The sequence below is a fragment of the Citrus clementina genome, unplaced genomic scaffold (assembly GCF_000493195.1).
Source record: "Citrus clementina cultivar Clemenules unplaced genomic scaffold, Citrus_clementina_v1.0 scaffold_2, whole genome shotgun sequence".
NCBI classification, from domain to species: Eukaryota; Viridiplantae; Streptophyta; class Magnoliopsida; order Sapindales; family Rutaceae; genus Citrus; species Citrus x clementina.
Genome location: NW_006262688.1, coordinates 31,580,769 through 31,599,710, shown reverse-complemented (window position 1 = coordinate 31,599,710; position 18,942 = coordinate 31,580,769). Strand labels below are relative to the sequence as shown.

The 18,942-nt window shown below is 35.7% G+C and overlaps 2 protein-coding genes across 5 annotated transcripts; both read left to right on the top strand.

Moving 5' to 3' along the window:
• Positions 1-489: 489 nt before the first annotated feature.
• Positions 490-5,827, top strand: LOC18052592 (BTB/POZ domain-containing protein At1g30440). The gene is made up of 4 exons (XM_006448877.2): positions 490-1,463; positions 2,800-2,869; positions 3,259-4,479; positions 5,068-5,827. Exons 1-4 carry the CDS (start codon positions 1,405-1,407, stop codon positions 5,614-5,616), a joined length of 1,899 nt encoding a protein of 632 aa, XP_006448940.1. The 5' UTR covers positions 490-1,404; the 3' UTR covers positions 5,617-5,827.
• A 1,608-nt stretch (positions 5,828-7,435) lies between these two features.
• LOC18052591 (cation-chloride cotransporter 1) lies at positions 7,436-18,372 on the top strand. 4 transcript variants are annotated; one of them, XM_006448876.2, is made up of 13 exons: positions 7,437-7,836; positions 8,461-8,610; positions 8,796-8,883; positions 9,550-9,641; positions 10,352-10,466; positions 12,091-12,191; positions 12,429-12,490; positions 13,235-13,462; positions 14,007-14,121; positions 15,348-15,542; positions 15,815-16,215; positions 16,397-16,558; positions 17,059-18,371. In XM_006448876.2, the coding sequence occupies exons 1-13, from the start codon at positions 7,694-7,696 to the stop codon at positions 18,147-18,149; spliced, it is 2,943 nt and encodes a 980-aa protein (XP_006448939.1). In that variant the 5' UTR covers positions 7,437-7,693; the 3' UTR covers positions 18,150-18,371. The 4 variants fall into 4 exon arrangements, with proteins under 4 accessions (XP_024046097.1, XP_006448939.1, XP_024046098.1 ...); XM_024190329.1 differs by lacking the exon at positions 16,397-16,558 and having other exon boundaries at positions 7,436-7,836; positions 17,059-18,372; XM_024190330.1 differs by lacking the exon at positions 13,235-13,462.
• The last annotated feature ends 570 nt before the right edge of the window (positions 18,373-18,942 follow it).

Below are 18,942 nucleotides of genomic sequence, written 5' to 3'. Positions count from 1 at the left end.
ATACAAACAACTTTAAAATTAAAATTATGAAATTAAAAATTTAGGTAATCTTGTATCGAATCCACATGACCACATCAGTTTTGAAGTCAGGTTTCGCTAAAGGTCAAAATTTGTTCCACTAGCAGTCAAAATTTTACAAAACAAAAGAAGTTTCTTCCGAGCAGTTGAAATTCCAAACTTGCCCCTGCATCGCATTAAAGACTTGTAACCGTACCCAAGACAGCATTTATCTCTGTCTCTCTACCGGCTTTGGTCCCAACTCTTGCATGGAAAAATAGACTAATAAAATACAAAATCCTCAAGTCAATAATTTTTTGCCCCGTAATCTACTGGAAAATATATCTTACTTGCTTAATAATCAATCAATCAATTATTGATTTTAAATAAAAAGCCAAGCAACGGCACCCACATGGCCTAGCTGGACAGGGAAGCAAGCCGTAGCCTCAAAGCTAGTCATTGAATTAAAAAAATCCCCTTAATTAATACACAAATTAATTAAAATAAATAGTCTTCGTTACTGGTCAATGCATTATGATGCATCACTGTTAATGTTTTTACCAGAAGCAAATTCCACGACTAAGTTCGAGGCAATGAGTGGGATTTAAGCTAAAGGGTCCCACATGAACGCATGTGTGAGAGTTGATTTCACTTTCAGAGCTGCCATTAAGTACCCATGTTGAGATTTTCAATCCATTTATGGCTTTGCATATCATAACTTCAAACACTTTATTATTATTAATTATTATTCTCATGGGGGTTAGAAGAATTTAGACAACAGTGGTTTTTTCTTTATTTATTTATTTCTTTTTTAAATGATGGGCATGAGTGGTTTTGGTCCCTTGTGTCTTACAAAGGTTTTGTTTATGGAATCTTCTCCGTGAGGCTCGAGGCCGAGATGAAAGGGTTTTGATTTTATGAAAGGAAAAGTGGAGGGGTTGACCAAATTAGGAAGTTTGGTGGTTTTAGGCTGAGAATTTAGTGCTTCTTCTGAAGTGGTTTTATGGTTAATTTTACATGGGATCAGAACTGGGTTTCTGAAAAGATTAACCTATTGATTGACTTTGGGGAAGCTTTTTTCTGAGAGTAGAGCGGCCTTGTGCTGTTTCTGGGCTTGTTTTTGACATAAATGTCATAGAAGAAGCTACATTTTGGTGCTCTTGCTACAATTTAGAAGATGAAGTCTGAGGAATTTTGGGTTGTTTTCTCAACGTTTTTGTGGGTAAATTTGGTTTGAGAGTGGTGTGCACTGTGCAGGAGCAAAACTCAACTCGGATTGTGTGTTTGTTTGTGGAAGTGCTTTGGTTTGGGGTATTTTAGGTTGTATTGTTCTTAAGTTAGGTGTTTAGCTTAGCTCTTTACTTGAAGCTCTATTTTTTATTTGATCCCAGCCTGCATCGTCAGAAAATGGCTTGCGTGAAACTGGGATCCAAAACTGATGCGTTTCAACGGCAAGGACAGGCATGGTATGTAACTCTCTAACTCGGCTTCCATTTTCTTTTCATGTATTTTCTCTGTGAATTCTTATGTAATTATTAACTCTTATCTTTTGGGTGAGAATTTTTGAAATTTGTCTTTCTATTTTAGTCAAACTTGGCCATCTCTTATAGCAGTTTAATTTTGGTGGAGATTCTGTTTTTGTGTCCTTCTAGATTCCTGTATTTCCATAACAGAGACAGATTTACATGTTTCATTTGTGATATGGATCTGCTAATAATAGCTGTACATACATGACGCTGAAAGCTCACCTGCAGCCCTGCACTTACACTTGCCCCAGGAAAAAAAAAAAAGTTTTGGTTTCTTTTATTTTGAAGCTGCAGCTTAAATTGATTGAATAAAAGGATAATATGGATATGCTATGGAGATTGAAGCGTAGTATTAGGTGAAACCTTATCAAGTTTCAATTGGTTTGTTGAAATTGAGAGAACTACTTGTGGTTGATGGACCTACTAAATCCATAACAACTCTAGGGCTTTGGAAGGTGATAGATGGTTCTGTTTGCTCTATGAAAGATCGTCAATTGCCTAACAACTTATTAGACATTTGATTTGACTCTTAAAGAACACTTGATATGTCCAAGGTCATTCCAATCTTAATGACAGGTTTTTTATCATTTAAGTTACATGAGGGAAAAAAAATTCTGCTTCGGAGGCACGATAGGCTTTCTTTGCTACAGTCAAACATCCATTTCATGGGAACATTTATAGATGATAATTAGGTTCAAGGACACCAATATTATAATACATGATACATGTCAGAATTTGAAAAGAATGTATATATAGTCATATTGGAAACAAATGCTTGTTGGTTAGTCTTTAACCCATGGATCATGGAAACAGAAGAATGATTGGTTTTTTCTTTCTCCTTTTTGTCTCATTTCTGACACTGAAGAAGGATTTTAGAGACCTTTTGGTGAACTGTCTTATACATGTTATACCCTTGATGAAATTTAGCAGATAGATAACGTTGTAGTAATTCTAGTTGTCATGACTGCAAACTTCAATTTATGACAGAGATTTGTCCACTTTAAGAATAACATGATGAAGACCCGTCGAGATATGTGGTTGAGTCAGTTTATTATATTGAATATTGTCTTATGGTAATATTTGATTTGATGTGGGATTATTTTAGAGATCTGTTGACTTTTATTGAGAGTTCATTGCTTAATGAATGTGACTTCTCATAGTAAGCAATTCTTTTTTGATGAATGTATTCAACTCCCTTTACTTTGCCTCAGTGTATGCGTGTTATTCGTTTTCTTGTATCTTTCATAGTGACCTTCTTGGCTTGTATTTACTATAGGTTCTGCACATCTGGTCTTCCTAGTGATATAGTTGTTGAAGTTGGAGAGATGTCCTTCCACCTCCACAAGGTATATTTATCTTACCTTTTTCATGATGTATAAGTATTAAAATCAATTGCTTTCTTGATTTGAGGAAGTCGTGCATTGGCAGTATACTGAATATATATCTTCAGTTTGGTGTACATTATGTTTTGCTTATATGACACATAAAAATCAATTTTCGAGTTACATATTTCATTACAAGTGGAACATCTGTGATCAAATTCAGGTTGGGGTTGGATTTTTGACAGATGAATGGGTCTATTAGCCTGCTTGCTAATCCTAGTAAGATCGGGACAATAGCATTATATTGCTTCTGATATTTCTATGCCTTTTGTTTCCTGTGTCTTTTGCATGGCCTGTGAAGCCCCTGCTCTAATTGTTTATTTCTTATACCTTTTGTCCATCTTTTAATGCAGTTCCCATTACTCTCTAGAAGTGGGGTTATGGAAAGATTGATTGCAGAAGCATCTGAAAAGGCAGAAGAAAAATGTATCATAAACCTCCTTGACATTCCTGGCGCGGCCAAGACATTTGAACTAGTGGCCAAGTTCTGCTATGGTGTGAAACTTGAACTAACTGCCTCAAATGTTGTGTACCTACGATGTGCTGCTGAGCATCTTGAAATGACAGAGGAATATGGCGATGGCAATCTTATTACACAAACAGAAACCTTTCTCAATCAAGTAGTCCTTCGAAACTGGAAAGATTCTCTAAAAGCACTGCAGACCTGTGACGATATTCTCCCTTTTGCAGAAGAACTTAACATTACAAAAAGGTGCATTGAGTCACTAGCTGTGAAGGCATCTACTGACCCAAATTTATTTGGTTGGCCTGTTGTGGAGCATGGGGGGCCTATGCAGAGCCCTGGTGGGAGTGTCTTGTGGAATGGGATAAGTACAGGGGCTAGACCAAAAAATTCAACTTCAGATTGGTGGTATGAAGATGTATCAACATTAAGTTTACCTCTTTATAAAAGGTTGATTGATGTCATGGAATCTCGTGGTATTAGACAGGAGATAATTGCTGGGTCCCTTACTTTCTATGCAAAAAAGTACCTACCTGGGCTGAACAGGCGTCAGGGTGACTCAAGCACCCGTCTTGCACCAGTGGTTTTGGGGGCCCCTCCATCAGAAGAAGAACAAAAGCTTTTACTAGAAGAGATTGATAAGTTACTCCCAGTGCAGAAGGGCCTAGTCTCCGCTAAGTTTCTGTTTGGTTTACTTCGAACAGCCATGATACTTAAAGCAAGCCCTTCTTGCATATCGAAGTTAGAGAAGCGGATTGGAATGCAACTTGATCAAGCTACTCTTGAAGATCTCTTAATGCCCAATTTCTCTTATTCCATGGAGACACTTTACAATGTTGAATGTGTTCAGCGGATTCTAGACCACTTCCTTGCCATGGATCAGATCACAGGTGGAGCCTCTCCATGTTCAGTTGATGATGGACAGTTGATGGGATCACCTTCATTGACACCAATCACAATGGTAGCCAAGCTGATTGATGGGTACCTCGCAGAGGTTGCGCCAGATGTTAATTTGAAGTTACCCAAGTTTCAAAAGCTTGCTGCTACTGTTCCCGATTATGCCAGACCCTTGGATGATGGTCTTTATCGAGCTATAGACATATATCTGAAGGTATTGATGAATTTTCAGATTAAAATCCTGAAAAATGTAGCTCATATCATTAGTTGCTCGTTCTGTTCATCCAAATTGACTCATTAACATGACTTGAATTAGAGGTCACATTATCACTCGCGTCAGACCAAAAACAAATACCATCAGAGCCTGGATATAGATAACTTTAAACAGCTAATTTAGTTTCCACCTTAGAACCTTCTACATGTGTCAATGTAGTCTTTGCTTGTTTTGGGACATTCTTGCTATCCTGTTAGCCTTTAGAACTATGTAACCTGGAGCTGCTTCTCTTTCTGCCAACCTATAAAAACTTAATTTTCCTAAACTTTGATGGGTTTTATGTTGAAAATTTGAAATCAAACCCTACCTAATTTTACCCAGTAGTTGACCTAAATGTCCTATATGCATGCTTGGATGATAATGGGTCTGTGATTGTGAGTGGTCAAATCAACACACTTACTGCAACATTGAATCACATTCTGAGAATCTTAGCAAAATGTGAAAACAAGAAGCTGTAAAGGGTTGTAATTAAGCACAGGACAGTATGGTACACATATTCTAATTTTCTTCTTGTTGTCATACTTGCAGTCACACCCGTGGTTGGCAGAGTCTGATAGAGAACAACTTTGCAGGCTGATGGATTGCCAAAAGCTATCATTGGAAGCCTGCACCCATGCTGCGCAAAATGAGCGGCTTCCCCTCAGAATAATTGTCCAAGTCTTGTTTTTCGAGCAACTTCAGCTTAGGACTTCCATTGCAGGCTGCTTTCTTGTTTCTGATAATCTTGATGGATCAAGGCCATTAAGAAGCGGTTTTGCTGGTTCTAACGAAGGAGGGTGGGCATCAACTGTAAGGGAGAATCAGGTTTTGAAGGTTGGAATGGATAACATGAGGATGAGAGTTTCTGAGCTTGAGAAGGAATGTTCAAACATGAAACAAGAGATTGAGAAGTTGGGTCGGGGGAAGCCTTCTAGCACTTGGGGTAATGTGTCAAAGAAATTTGGGTTCAAGTTAAAATCTCAGATGTGCAGTGCTCAGGAAGGCTCTGTTAGCAACCAGAATAATCATAGTGGAAAGCTTGAAAAGGTGAAAGACCGGCATGGAAAGCACAAGAACAACTTGTCACCGGATGGGTAACCTCCCTTTTCGTCCCTCGTCCTGCAGAGTTTTAATTGTTTGTAGTTTCACTTCTAAAAATTCATTGCAAAACTAAACTTTCTTTCCCTTGGGGAGTGTCATCCCTGTTTTATATCCTTTTTTTCCCCCTTGTAACTTTGTTTCACGTAAGAATATGCACATCAAAAAGGCTTTATTAGTCTGCAGTATGAAAATTGCACACATTGAACCTGCTTTTTCTTTTTCTTTTTTTCCTTTTTTTTTTCTTTGAATGAGTTTTCTCATTTAGTTCACTATGCAATTGTTGCTTCATCAACCTGAACTTTTACAATAACCATGTGGGCTTCCTGTATGGTGGTAACAGGAATTTGATATATTGATATTATTCTAAGGTAGAATAACTTTCCTATAATATAAGGGTTCCTTAATGGCATGTTTGGATTGAAGAAAAAAAAGGAAAGAAGAAGAGAGGAAAGAAAGAAAAGGGGGAGAAATAAGGGAAAAATAGATGATTTTATGTTAAACTAAATAATGAAATTAAGGTTGGCTCTCTTTTTTCCTTATTTTCTTCCGCCCCTATTCTTTTCGTTCTTCTCCTCTCTTCTCATTTCTTTCAATTAAATCTGGATTAAGTTATTAAAGTAAGGACAAGTTAACAGATTTAACTATAGAATAAAATATATTATATTGGAGTGTGTGTTTTATTTATCTTTTAATTTATTTTTATTTTAATAACTTGAGAAATTTCTTGTTGTATTTCTTATTAGATAATGACTTTGTAAAGATAAATGAGTACCCGTAATAAGAATAATTAATTAAATTAAATGTGTTAATGTTTAATCTCTTCATCATATGGATATGGTGTTGTCATAGACTAGGAATTTTCAACGTAATGTCACCAGAGTTGGCTTCCAATATGTGCAATTATTCAATATTTCTGTATTATTTAAAATTTTGGATTTCGGACGTTCTAAGTTTAAAAATATTTGCTTTGAATAGGAATTGTGGAAATTGGGACACGGGATAATCGTTGAATTGGCTGCGGCCGAAATCTTCAAACATCGGATAGAGATCAAAAGAAAAAGAAAAAGAAAAGGACAAGTGTGATCTGATCTTACAAGGGCAACATAAACATGCATTTCTATCTATTTATTTATTTTTAAAAAGAAGGCAAAATAATAATAATAATAATAATAATAATAATCATCATCATCACATCCTTTTAATTGGAGATGTGGCAAAGGTGTTACTGTGGTAGCGTCAAAATAACAACATTTTAATGGTTTAGCAACGCTTAAATGTCACATTGTCCTGGGCATTCTATAAACAAAAAATAGTTTTGATGACAAACAAAAATTTAAAAATTAATGAAAATTATTGATGTTAATAATTTGATGCTACAAAAGGAATATAATAATAAAGCATACTGAAATTTATACCAGGAAAAAAGAATTTTGCTACCATAAATAATAGTCTTAAGTCTAACATTATGCGGAACACATCTTTTAAAATTTAGAAAATTTTATACATTGACACACAACTTCGTTCAAAATTCTCTTATTTTGTATTATGTTTATTTAATTAAAATATTTAATTTATATTTCAATTGATATAACAAATGACATGTTACTATTTAATTATCTCAAGTGATCGTTTATATTTCAATATCATTTAATAATTAACTAAGTGTTTCAATTGAAAAAATATATCATCACTCGTTATTTATTCAGATTTTTTTTTTAAAATTACAGAAAAATTCACTTGAAATAAAGAATTTATTAAAGACAGTCATCTTGAACCTTGAAGTGGCACAACTATAAATAGCGTTCTATTTATATGCCCCCGGCGAAAGTCTGACCAGTTTCTCCATTTGCTAATACCAAATAATCAAGAAACGGGTCGGATTTTTTAAAAAAATCCATTTTTCTTCACTTTTTCTTCAATTCAAATACGTCTGTCTCTGTTTCTTCTCTCTATATCTAAGATCTCTTTCGTGTGAATCTTGTTTTTATTTATTTGAAGGCAGAATTTGGATCTGTGTTTGCATATTCGTGGATAGAGATAGAATCAAATCAACAGATCGGAAATATAAGCAAAAATGGACAATGAAGATATTGAAGGCGGAGAAGAGGAGTTTCGCGCGCAGCTAGGACGAAAGTACCGGCCGGTGGTCGCTCACGATCGCGCCGTTCTTCAGATGTCTTCTATGGATCCTGGATCAACCTCCGATTCTTCTCCCAAGTAAAAACTCACCTATCTCTCCCGCTCGCTGTTGATAATATATACATATACTTGTGATTGTGTATGTGAATAATAATCTATTGGATTTGAAAATGAGGAGATGAAATGGATGTGAAATTGTACTTGAAGAGTAACTGAAATGAAGATTCTACTGTGTCTGTTACTGATATCTGCTGATTTTTAGTTGTAACTGTTTGCATTCTAGTGTTTTCTCTTGCATTCATTTCTATTAGATTTAAAGTTGTGATAGGATGGGCATGCAGCGTGCTATGTGGAGCATGAGTATGGAGTGTTTGCATTCTAACTTGAAACGACAGTTTATATAAGGGGTAAAAGAACCATTTTATAGGATGAAAATATTATCTGATTTTAAATGTTCTTTGTGCTTGCAAAATTAGAATTTCCATTTCCATTTCCCTGGCATTGCATCTGCATCTGCAGCTGCATTGGTATAACAAAACTCTCAACACAAATCTACTAGGTGATATTTTTATATATTTAATAATTCAAATTAGATGTGAAAAAAAGTTTATGGGCATTTTTATTGAATGTGTATTTGCTTACGTGAAGATACATTTCGTTTTTGTTCAGATTGTCTTTCTAATCTGTTATATATCATGGCAGGAATGTAAAAATAGATGGGAAAGAAAACATGGGATCTGATGCAAGAGAAGGATCTGCTCCGGATAATCTAAGGGTCAATGAATCCGAAAGAGATTCCAAGTTGGAACTGTTTGGTTTTGATTCTCTTGTAAACATTCTCGGTCTTAGGAGGTTAGCAACACATTCTTGTTAAAATTTGCCCTCCTCTTGTTTGGTGATTTTGACTGTTACTCCCTGACGTTGGGAAAGCTTTGTTATTAGACACCAGTGAATTTTTTTTTTTTAAAATGTTTATTTATTGTTGGTAAGTTGCTATCTAAAAGTTTTGTTAATATTGTTGTAACTTCTTGTTTCAGTATGACAGGGGAACAAATTGTAGCACCTTCAAGTCCTAGAGAAGGTAGGGATGGTGAAGATGCACCTATCACTTATGGACCTCCAAAGGTATGGTAATATCTTAATCATCCCACTGTCTCGTGGATAACTTTCAAACTTTCTAGTGCTCTACTCATTCTTTTTTCTTTTTTTAATAGAATGCAAGGTATCAACTGTTCGACTTTTGGCTATTATGATGTGGCTTCATTTTGTCTGCCTTGTCATCATTATACTCAAGACAGAAATAAGCTGTGTTCTATGTATTAAAAGAAAAGAAGAGAAGAAAAATCTGGTCAACTGTTTGGGTTTGGGGTTCGATTCCTTAAGGTCACCTAACTTTGGGAAAACCACAAGTTTCATGTTTTCCAAAAGATTGTAGGCTTGGCAGGGAACCTCGTTCTGGCTTCAGTTCCTTAAGCAGGTGTTTTTTTTTTAAAACAAACTTGGAGGGTGGTGGGGGGGGGGGGGGGGGGGTGGTGTTGTTGTGGGTGTTGTTAGGGATTTCTAAGATTATCAATATAATTTTAAAAAGTAATGTGCGTGTCTCTCATTTTTTTCTTCACATGTTTCTTCTTCGTAATCCACATGGATTTTTTTGACACAATCTTCGGTTAGGCTTGAAGCAAGTGATTGCAAATATTGTAGTATATTGATCTTTGTTTGTTGACCTTGGTTATTGTGCCTGCAGAGTACCTGATGGTTTTCCATGTCTTTTGATGTACATGTAACTTGCAGCCTAGTGATGTAAAATTAGGTACATTGATGGGTGTCTTTATTCCATGCTTGCAAAACATATTGGGAATCATCTACTACATCCGATTCACATGGTAACACTCCTATCTGCTGATGCTAATTTTTCCTTTCTACTGTTACTGTAATTCTATCATTTTAGAATCTTATTCTCTTTCAATTGGTGATACTGCTTGTGAAATTCAGTGAGGAAAGTGGTGGGAATTCTTGTTAAGCAACTTTGAAATTCACTCATTAGTGTTGGATAAGTTCTGATATGTTTTTGTGTGCTACCGTTGCTTCCTTTTGTCTCATATATGTATGATGTAGATTTTGCTGGCTCCTCCGAACTTCGTGTTCACTTTTTGTAACTATTTTTACTTTTAATGGAATTTCTGTTTCTCTAAAAGAGGCTTTTGTAATTTGATTGAGTTCCTCATAGCCATAAGGGGTAGGAACCACGACCAATAACAGCCACGTCAAACACCTAATAGCCCCTAGAATACCCAATGAACTCCAAATACAGGCCACTGCACTTAAATGGAAAATTATGAATGTACCCCAAGATGACCCTTTGGTTTCTAGATGAGATTTTTCATTTGATAGCTCATTAGAAGAGTTGTTATATCTGGTGGAGAATCAGATTCAAGATGAGCAAGTTTAAGATCTATGATAGAGAGTAAGGGGGTAAAGAATTTTGTTACTGTATGTAACATGCCTGTTGATACTAAAAAAATTCTGAGGTTTAATTATTTGCCATTGAGAACTGCCCCCTTGTTAGTACTGACTTTATGAGTTTGAATTGCAGGATTGTTGGTATGGGTGGCATAGGGGACTCGTTATTGGTGGTAGCTTTTTGTGGCTCATGTACTTTCTTGACTTCTATATCATTGAGTGCAATTGCAACAAATGGTGCGATGAAGGTATGTTATCATTATGATAATGACTGGCAGAGCTTTTTGATTATGATGATGGTTATGTGTGAGGTTTCTCCTCTTTCCTTTTTCTTTTTAGTACTTAAAGTAGCAGATATTTGTGCAAGTATTTCTGTAGCATCCGAAATGTGATACACTCATAATCTTTAAATGCTTCTTCCTTGAATCAATAGTTTGATAGGCTAAGTTAGATAATTTAAACTTGTTCTTATTTCAAAGAGTTGAACTATTGGCACCCCTTCATTAATCTTATAAACTGCTTTTCTATTATAATTACATTTAAGGATAAATACAAGTTGAATTAACCCCATTTATAATTTCTCTCTCTTTACTTTATTCTACTTGCACATGTTTCCTTCTCTCTCTCTCTCTTTTTTCACACCTCTTTTGTAGTTTCATCTATACAATTGGTTTGCACATACTTAAAACATTAATCTTTATTCTTTTTCTTTTTTTGGATTATTTTTATTTTTTGGAAACTATAATAGAGATATCAAAATTGTAAAATAATTTTATGAGTGAGAAAGTCACTCTGGAAATTGAAAGATTTAAAAGATTTGGAGATGAAAATATTTTTTGTTTAAGAATAAGTTATATAACAGTATCAATGGATGAAATTGGTCAAATCAATGTGAGGATTCAACCCAAAAAAAAAAAAAAATTATAGATGCAAAAGATTGCAAGAGGCCTGCAGTATAAACTTAAATATTTTTTATTCATCATTTGGGAATTTTATTGTGCCTATGGTTCCAACTCAAAAAAAAAAAAAATACAAGTATATTCTTTGTTCTCAATTTTTTTTTTAATACTTGTTATGTAAAATTGAATGCCATAGAAAAAAAGAGTATTTTCGACATTATGGGTAACATAATTAAAAAATGTGGTTTCAAGAGAATCTTGAAGGGGTGCCAATAGTTTAACTCTATTTTAAATCCTTAGGGCATATAAACAAATCTCCACTACTTTTGGGCTAACCAGTCCATGTCTAATATTGTTTGCTATGTATATTCTTATAGGGAGATTTTGAAGATGAATTCATTGGACCAAAATAAATATAAAGTAAATCAAGTGCATGTTGATACTTTTATTTGAATACATTCCAATCTTTGTTAATTGCAACTGGGAAAGACTGGTGGCTATTAGGAAAAGAATGTATAGTTGATTTTTATTCTTGGAAATTACATCAAATTAGTCTTTGTTTATTGAAAAAATAGAAATAGAATTTAAATAGGATTCAAAGCTTTTCATAACAGTCACCCTTCATCAAGGAAAAAGAGATTTTTAATGCTGTTTTGATAGCAAATGAAGCGGCAGATATAGGAAATGGTGATTGAAATTGACTTAGAGATTAAATTTAGATGTTCTGTTATTGTGGTATGGTTTTTAAGTTTGGACTGTTCTTCAAATTGGCACATGCATTTCTGCTGGTAATTTGAACTACAGATGCTTAATCGTGTTGAATTTATGTAATACTTTCTTTGGCCTAACTTGGGGGTGTAGATGACTGTTGGTAATTTACTTGTGTTCTTTTATATTTCAAAACTACTCTATATTTTATTATGTCAATTTGGAGTGACAACTAAGTGATTCTTTCTGAGTGTTTTACTTTCAGGGTGGAGGACCATATTATCTCATTGGTCGTGCCCTTGGTCCGGAGGTTGGAGTTAGCATTGGACTCTGTTTTTTCCTTGGAAATGCTGTTGCTGGAGCTATGTGAGTGCATAATGTTATTCATTTGTTTTTATGATTAAACCATTATTTGTTTGGCTGAGGCCCCTTAGGGACAATGAAGTTGAGGCTCAGAAAATTTTCCAATTCTCAAACTTAACATATGATTTCTTCTTCTATATATATATATATATATATATGATATCCACACCCCCCCCCCCCCCCCCCCCCGCCCGCGCGGGGTGTATTTCCATTAATTCATGTTTTAATTTCTGGTTTTAGGTATGTGTTGGGAGCTGTTGAAACCTTTTTAAAAGCTGTGCCTGCTGCTGGGATGTTTAGAGGTGAATAGTGATGAAGTGCTGCAGTTGAAAGCTAAATACTCTCTTTTGGTTTACATATTTTTTTCATCATTTTGTAAATTCCATTTGTGAGCAGCTTACTAATGAGAGTTTTTGAATTATTTATTCATTCTTTTGACAAGAAATAGTATAATTTATTAAATCGAAGTACAAGGCAGTTTGTTGGACCTGAGGTTCTGCCACATAATTTACAAAATCACTTATAAAAAGAAGTTTACTCTATAGACCTTATAAATCAATCAGCATCCAAAATGAGTCAAATCTTGTGTGATAAAGATTAAAAAAATGTAACTCGTCTTTCTTTTATTCATTAATAATGTCTACCATGCTAGTAGTTATATTCAGATGCAGTTGCTTGGCCTTGTTGGCATCTCATTGCAAGATCTTTCATTTTGGGTTTACCTTGGACATTCCTCCATCAATAAAATGGATCAACGACCATCTCTTTATGGCATGTTTGGTTTGAAGAAATGAAAGAAAAGGAGAGGAGAGGGAAAGAAGTGGAGGTAGAAGAGACGAATTTCATGTCAAACCAAACAACAAAATTGAGATTGACCCTCTTTTTCCCTCATTTCCTCTCCTCATCTCTCTTTCCTATTCCTCTCCTTTCCTTCCATTTCTTCAAACAAACATGGGCTTCCTGGTTTCTCATGTTGTTTAAGCACATGGATATGAGTTACTAACCCTGTGCTAATTGTTTCTCTTTTGTTTACGTTTCTGGTGTAGAGACTATCACAAAAGTAAATGGCACAGCAACGCCAGAACCCATACAAAGTCCAAGTTTGCACGACTTGCAAATTTATGGAATTATTGTGACTATCATCCTATGCTTTATTGTTTTCGGTGGAGTGAAAATTATCAACCGAGTTGCACCTACTTTTCTCATACCTGTTCTATTATCTATATTCTGCATATTTGTTGGGATTCTTTTGGCAAGCAAGGATGACCCTGCACGTATGTATCACTTTTATTTTCTATGGTTTCCACTCTTTTACGCTGTCTTTCTTCTTAATTTCTTCTAAGCTCTTTGTTTTAACTTACTGCTTTTGTGGTTGATTCTGGAAGTATTATTGCTCGCATTGGTACCTTGGGGTATGGGGATATAAAGCAAGCTCATAGAGAAATAGAAGGGAGTGGGGAAGAGAAAAAAACTTGTACATATATAAAGTAATTCTTAGTTAAATCATTCGACCCAAAAGCTTAAGGTATTGGTCAAGGGCCCAACACTAGTACAAGAACATCACTCTGTTCATTTCCTTTTTGTTTTTTTTTTTTTCAAGAAGAAACTATGGAAATTACATCAGTTATTTATGAGAGTGAACTAGTGTTGATAACACTCAGGAGTGGCCTAATAAAGCAAGGACGTACAATTTTGACTTTATCAAAAAATGAACATCACTCTGTCCTTTGATTTTGTCAATGTTTGCCTGTTCCTTTCTATTGGGAGCTTGTTGCATGGAATATGATTCATTATTCTTGTCTTTTTATTTTTATACAGCCGGAATCACGGGCTTGAAGTTGAAAACTTTCAAAGATAACTGGTTTTCTGATTATCAAAAGACTAACAATGCTGGAATCCCTGATCCCAATGGAGCCGTGGACTGGAGTTTCAAGTAAGACATGTTAAGAATTGTCTTTTTTTGTTGGTATTGCTTGCTTGCTGTCAGTTCATGTTGTGAAATCTTTTTGCTGTCATTTAAGGGAAGCATTTTTTGTATTTACTGAAAATTTAAGTTCGGGAGCTCTTCTACTCCCCAAGTGTTCTCAATTTATAAATGGGATTTTCTCCTTTGGACTCAACTTTTTCAAGATTGGGCATAGAATAATGGGTTCTTTGGGCAGTCACTTTTAAGGACTTTAGTGATGCTCTAGGCCATGTCCTAATGTTAATTCCTAATCCATTTTCATTTGTGGTCCAAACAGTAGCAATGATAGTTCTGGCTTGGAGACTATTTGACTGCAGTTTCTAGAGCTATGTTGCTTATTTTCTTAGATCAGTTTAGGCCAATCTCTCAGAAGAGGTTAGAGAGCTTGCAGTTGAAGAGGAAAATTGGGTTGGCTTTATGAGTTTTCTAATGAAGAATGGAGTTTATTAGATCAATTGTTGAAAAATATGTGTTGCTTTCTTGTTAAGTCTTCCAGTAGAAGATGTTGAGTTCAGATGATGGCTTGAGAAAGGAAACATTAGAAAAATCGTAATAGAGCTGAAAGCCTGAAACATTTAGATAAGATACTAAAAATCAAACTCTCTTGGTTTGTGAGAGCCGGGAGGAAACAATTGTTTCCTCACAAAGATACTAAGCTGGAATATCAATTGTATAGGAGAGAGAAATAACAGGAGAGTAGTTGGGGATTTACATTGAAAAGTAAAAATGCTGGAAAGATGTGTTAAAAGAGATTTACGTCAAAGATATGTAGAAACTCACTTTAATCAATTGGAAGTGTGATCTCTTCCTCCTCCTCCTCATCCTCCTCGGCTCCCCACCAATAAGGGGCCAAAAAAAAAAAAGGTTTTTGTATTTTGTTCATTAACACTGTTTTTGAGTACTGGATGGACAACTTGTCCTCCTCTTATAGATCTGTACTCCATTATTTTAAATGAGATTTGTTTCTTGTAAAATGCATTTTGTTTATAGATTGATATTTGAGCTCTTTAGGATCAACTTATGATTTTTTTTGCCTAGAGTTTGTTTGATTGCTGAAATCCATATTTGATATTCCATAAAAACATTTAGTTCATGCTGGAGATCTATATAAGCTCATCAATTGTGATAGGATATGGTGTGAAATTAAATTCTCTCGTTGTTTTCCTAACCACATTTTTTTTCTACTCTTTCAGTGCATTGGTCGGTCTATTTTTTCCAGCTGTAACGGGAATTATGGCAGGGTCAAATCGTTCAGCCTCACTGAAAGACACCCAACGTTCAATCCCCATTGGAACTTTGGCTGCAACTCTTACAACTACTGCATTATATGTGATTTCTGTGTTGTTATTTGGAGCAGCAGCAACTAGAGAGGAGCTTTTGACAGACAGGTATTCATATTTCTTCAATGTCATTGCTTATCATTAACACATCCAGATTTTCATTGGTTATGTTCCTATTAGACACTTTGACTTATGACTTCTTCCCCCTTTTATACTTTTTTAGTTGAATATGGATCTTGGGTTTGGCTAGTTGAAATGTACATGTCTGTCACCTGTATCATGCTGATTGTGTCTCAATTTATATGTCAAAATGGACAAGAGTATATGTGGAATTGTGAAGCAATAATAACTTTTCTAGTAACAACTAACTCTTTGTGTAGGCTTCTTACTGCTACAATCGCTTGGCCTTTCCCAGCAGTTATTCACATAGGGATTATTCTTTCAACCTTAGGTGCTGCTCTTCAAAGCCTGACAGGTGCCCCGCGCTTGCTTGCAGCAATAGCCAATGATGATATTCTACCTGTTCTTAACTACTTTAAGGTCGCAGAGGGGCGTGAGCCACACATAGCTACATTCTTTACGGCATTCATCTGTATCGGATGTGTCATAATTGGGAATCTGGACCTTATCACACCGACAATAACAATGTTTTTTCTTCTGTGTTATTCGGGTGTGAACTTATCTTGCTTCCTTCTGGATCTTCTCGATGCTCCTAGTTGGCGTCCTCGGTGGAAATTTCACCACTGGAGCCTCTCTCTTCTTGGATCTGTTTTTTGTATTGGTAATGCTTCCTCTCTTTAGAATTATTTGAAGCATTATCCACTCATCAGACATATGCATATGTCATATGTGCCACTTAGAAAACTGAGTGAGACCTTATAATGAGAGAGGAACTAGAGGTGCATATGGGTGCATTTTCCTTTGAGGATCATCTTAATTTCTGCTTTTTATTTTTCCTGCAGTGATCATGTTCTTGATCTCTTGGTCATTTACGGTGGTGTCTCTGGCCCTTGCAAGCCTCATATATTATTATGTGTGCCTTAAAGGAAAGGCTGGGGACTGGGGTGATGGTTTAAAGAGTGCATATTTTCAACTAGCTCTTCGTAGTCTTCGATCCTTGGGAGGTATGTTTTACCATGCAACAACTAAGTGCTCTTTATTAATTGCATCTTTTTTATGTATTGAATGTGGATGATGTAGTGTGACCTTCTTCACTTCTGAATTATGCTTTTGATACAATGTTAAATACAAACCAATTACAAAAAGCTAAGTTGATAGGTGAGGGCTCCTATAGTATTAGTGTCAGATACATGTCTACAAAGACAAATGCAACTTGTAATTAATCAATACAATGGAAGATCCTAAACACAGGCACTTTTAATCAACCCACCTTTGATATCATGTTATGTTTAATCACCTAGCTATGTGATGGCGACTTACAGTGACATCTTGGTTTGATACATCCTCTCTCTTACTCTTTTTTTTTTAAGGCTTAAGTTCATCACATCCCGCACCGAACCCTCATACACAATCATAAATTAAATTATTTGCCCTTTGATGGTGCTGAAGATTATTTGACTTGTATGTGCATGTTTCTGAAACAAACCTTTCAATGTATTTGCAGCAAATCAAGTGCACCCAAAAAATTGGTACCCAATTCCATTGATATTCTGCCGCCCATGGGGGAAGCTGCCGGAGAACGTACCATGCCACCCCAAACTTGCTGACTTTGCCAACTGCATGAAGAAAAAAGGCCGCGGAATGTCCATCTTTGTCTCTATATTAGATGGAGATTATCATGAATGTGCTGAAGATGCTAAGACTGCCTGCAAGCAGCTTGCTACCTACATTGACTACAAGCGTTGTGAAGGTGTTGCGGAGATAGTTGTGGCACCCAATATGTCAGAAGGCTTCCGTGGAATTGTCCAGACCATGGGTCTTGGTAATCTCAAGCCCAACATTGTGGTTATGAGGTATCCAGAGATATGGCGCCGTGAAAACCTTACTGAAATCCCAGCCACCTTTGTTGGAATAATTAATGACTGTATTGTTGCTAACAAGGCTGTTGTTATTGTCAAGGGCCTTGATGAATGGCCCAATGAGTACCAAAGGCAATATGGTACAATCGATTTGTATTGGATTGTGAGAGACGGAGGTCTCATGCTCTTACTCTCTCAGCTCCTGCTTACAAAGGAGAGCTTTGAAAGCTGTAAGATTCAAGTCTTCTGCATTGCTGAGGAGGATTCAGATGCAGCGGTGCTGAAGGCTGATGTAAAGAAGTTCCTATATGATCTTCGGATGCAGGCTGAAGTTATTGTTATATCTATGAAATCATGGGATGAGCAAACAGAGAATGGACCTCAACAAGATGAATCATTGGATGCTTTTATTGCTGCTCAGCATCGGATTAAAAATTACCTGGCTGAAATGAAGGCTGAAGCTCAGAAATCAGGGACTCCGTTGATGGCTGATGGGAAGCCGGTGGTCGTGAATGAGCAACAGGTGGAGAAGTTTCTTTACACAACATTGAAGCTGAATTCGACAATACTGAGACACTCGAGAATGGCTGCAGTTGTGCTTGTTAGTCTACCGCCGCCTCCGATCAACCACCCAGCTTACTGCTACATGGAATACATGGATTTGTTAGTAGAGAATGTGCCAAGGCTTTTGATTGTTAGAGGATACCGAAGAGATGTTGTAACACTATTCACATAGCATCAGTGAGTCGCGTCCCTCAGCTTGTAGTTCCCCCCATATTTTACTGTTCATATAAGTTTTCTCCTTAATTTTTTGGTTTTTCTCATTTTTGTAGTTTATTGTTACCTTCATTCTTTCTTACTGCCGTTTTGACTATAGTGACAGCGGCGTTTTTGTTTTTATAGAAATTTTCAAATTTAACAGCCCTTTTGGGATGTGGAGTTCAGTAAGAGTCTTGTTTCATACAATTTTAGAGCCAATTTCTGAGTTTCGTAATTTACTACTGAAAATTTAACCCTTTTTTTTAATCGGATAATTTCCTTTTATTATATTTCAGCTATTTTACCGAAGCGCACGTCTCTCTTTTTAGTTTGTACGGGTGTATATATAAATGAAAAATTGTCGTAAAGTATATTCTCCAAGCGAGGGAGCATGCTTATTTCCTTTTTCAACAATTTTAATTTCAAAATGCCGGATTCTAATTAGATTCTTGTCAAAAAAAAAAAAAAACTGCTGAAACTTCCACGTTTCGAATTCCTTTTTTATTATCAATTCTCAAAGGTCAAAGATTGAGCCAACCGAATCAAAATCTTGGCGGCTCGGCTTTAGTTATTGATTTTTAAGTCAATTTTTCTTTCCCCCAAAAAAAAGAGTCAAATGTTATTACAAATGCTATTAATTATAATGGAAGCGAAAGATTAAAAAAAAAAAGCGTGAGTTTTAAATAAATATTAAATATCTTAGTATATTCTCTTCCTGCCCCTTTTTTAGAATTTGTAACTAGATGATTAATGCTCTATGGTTGAAAATG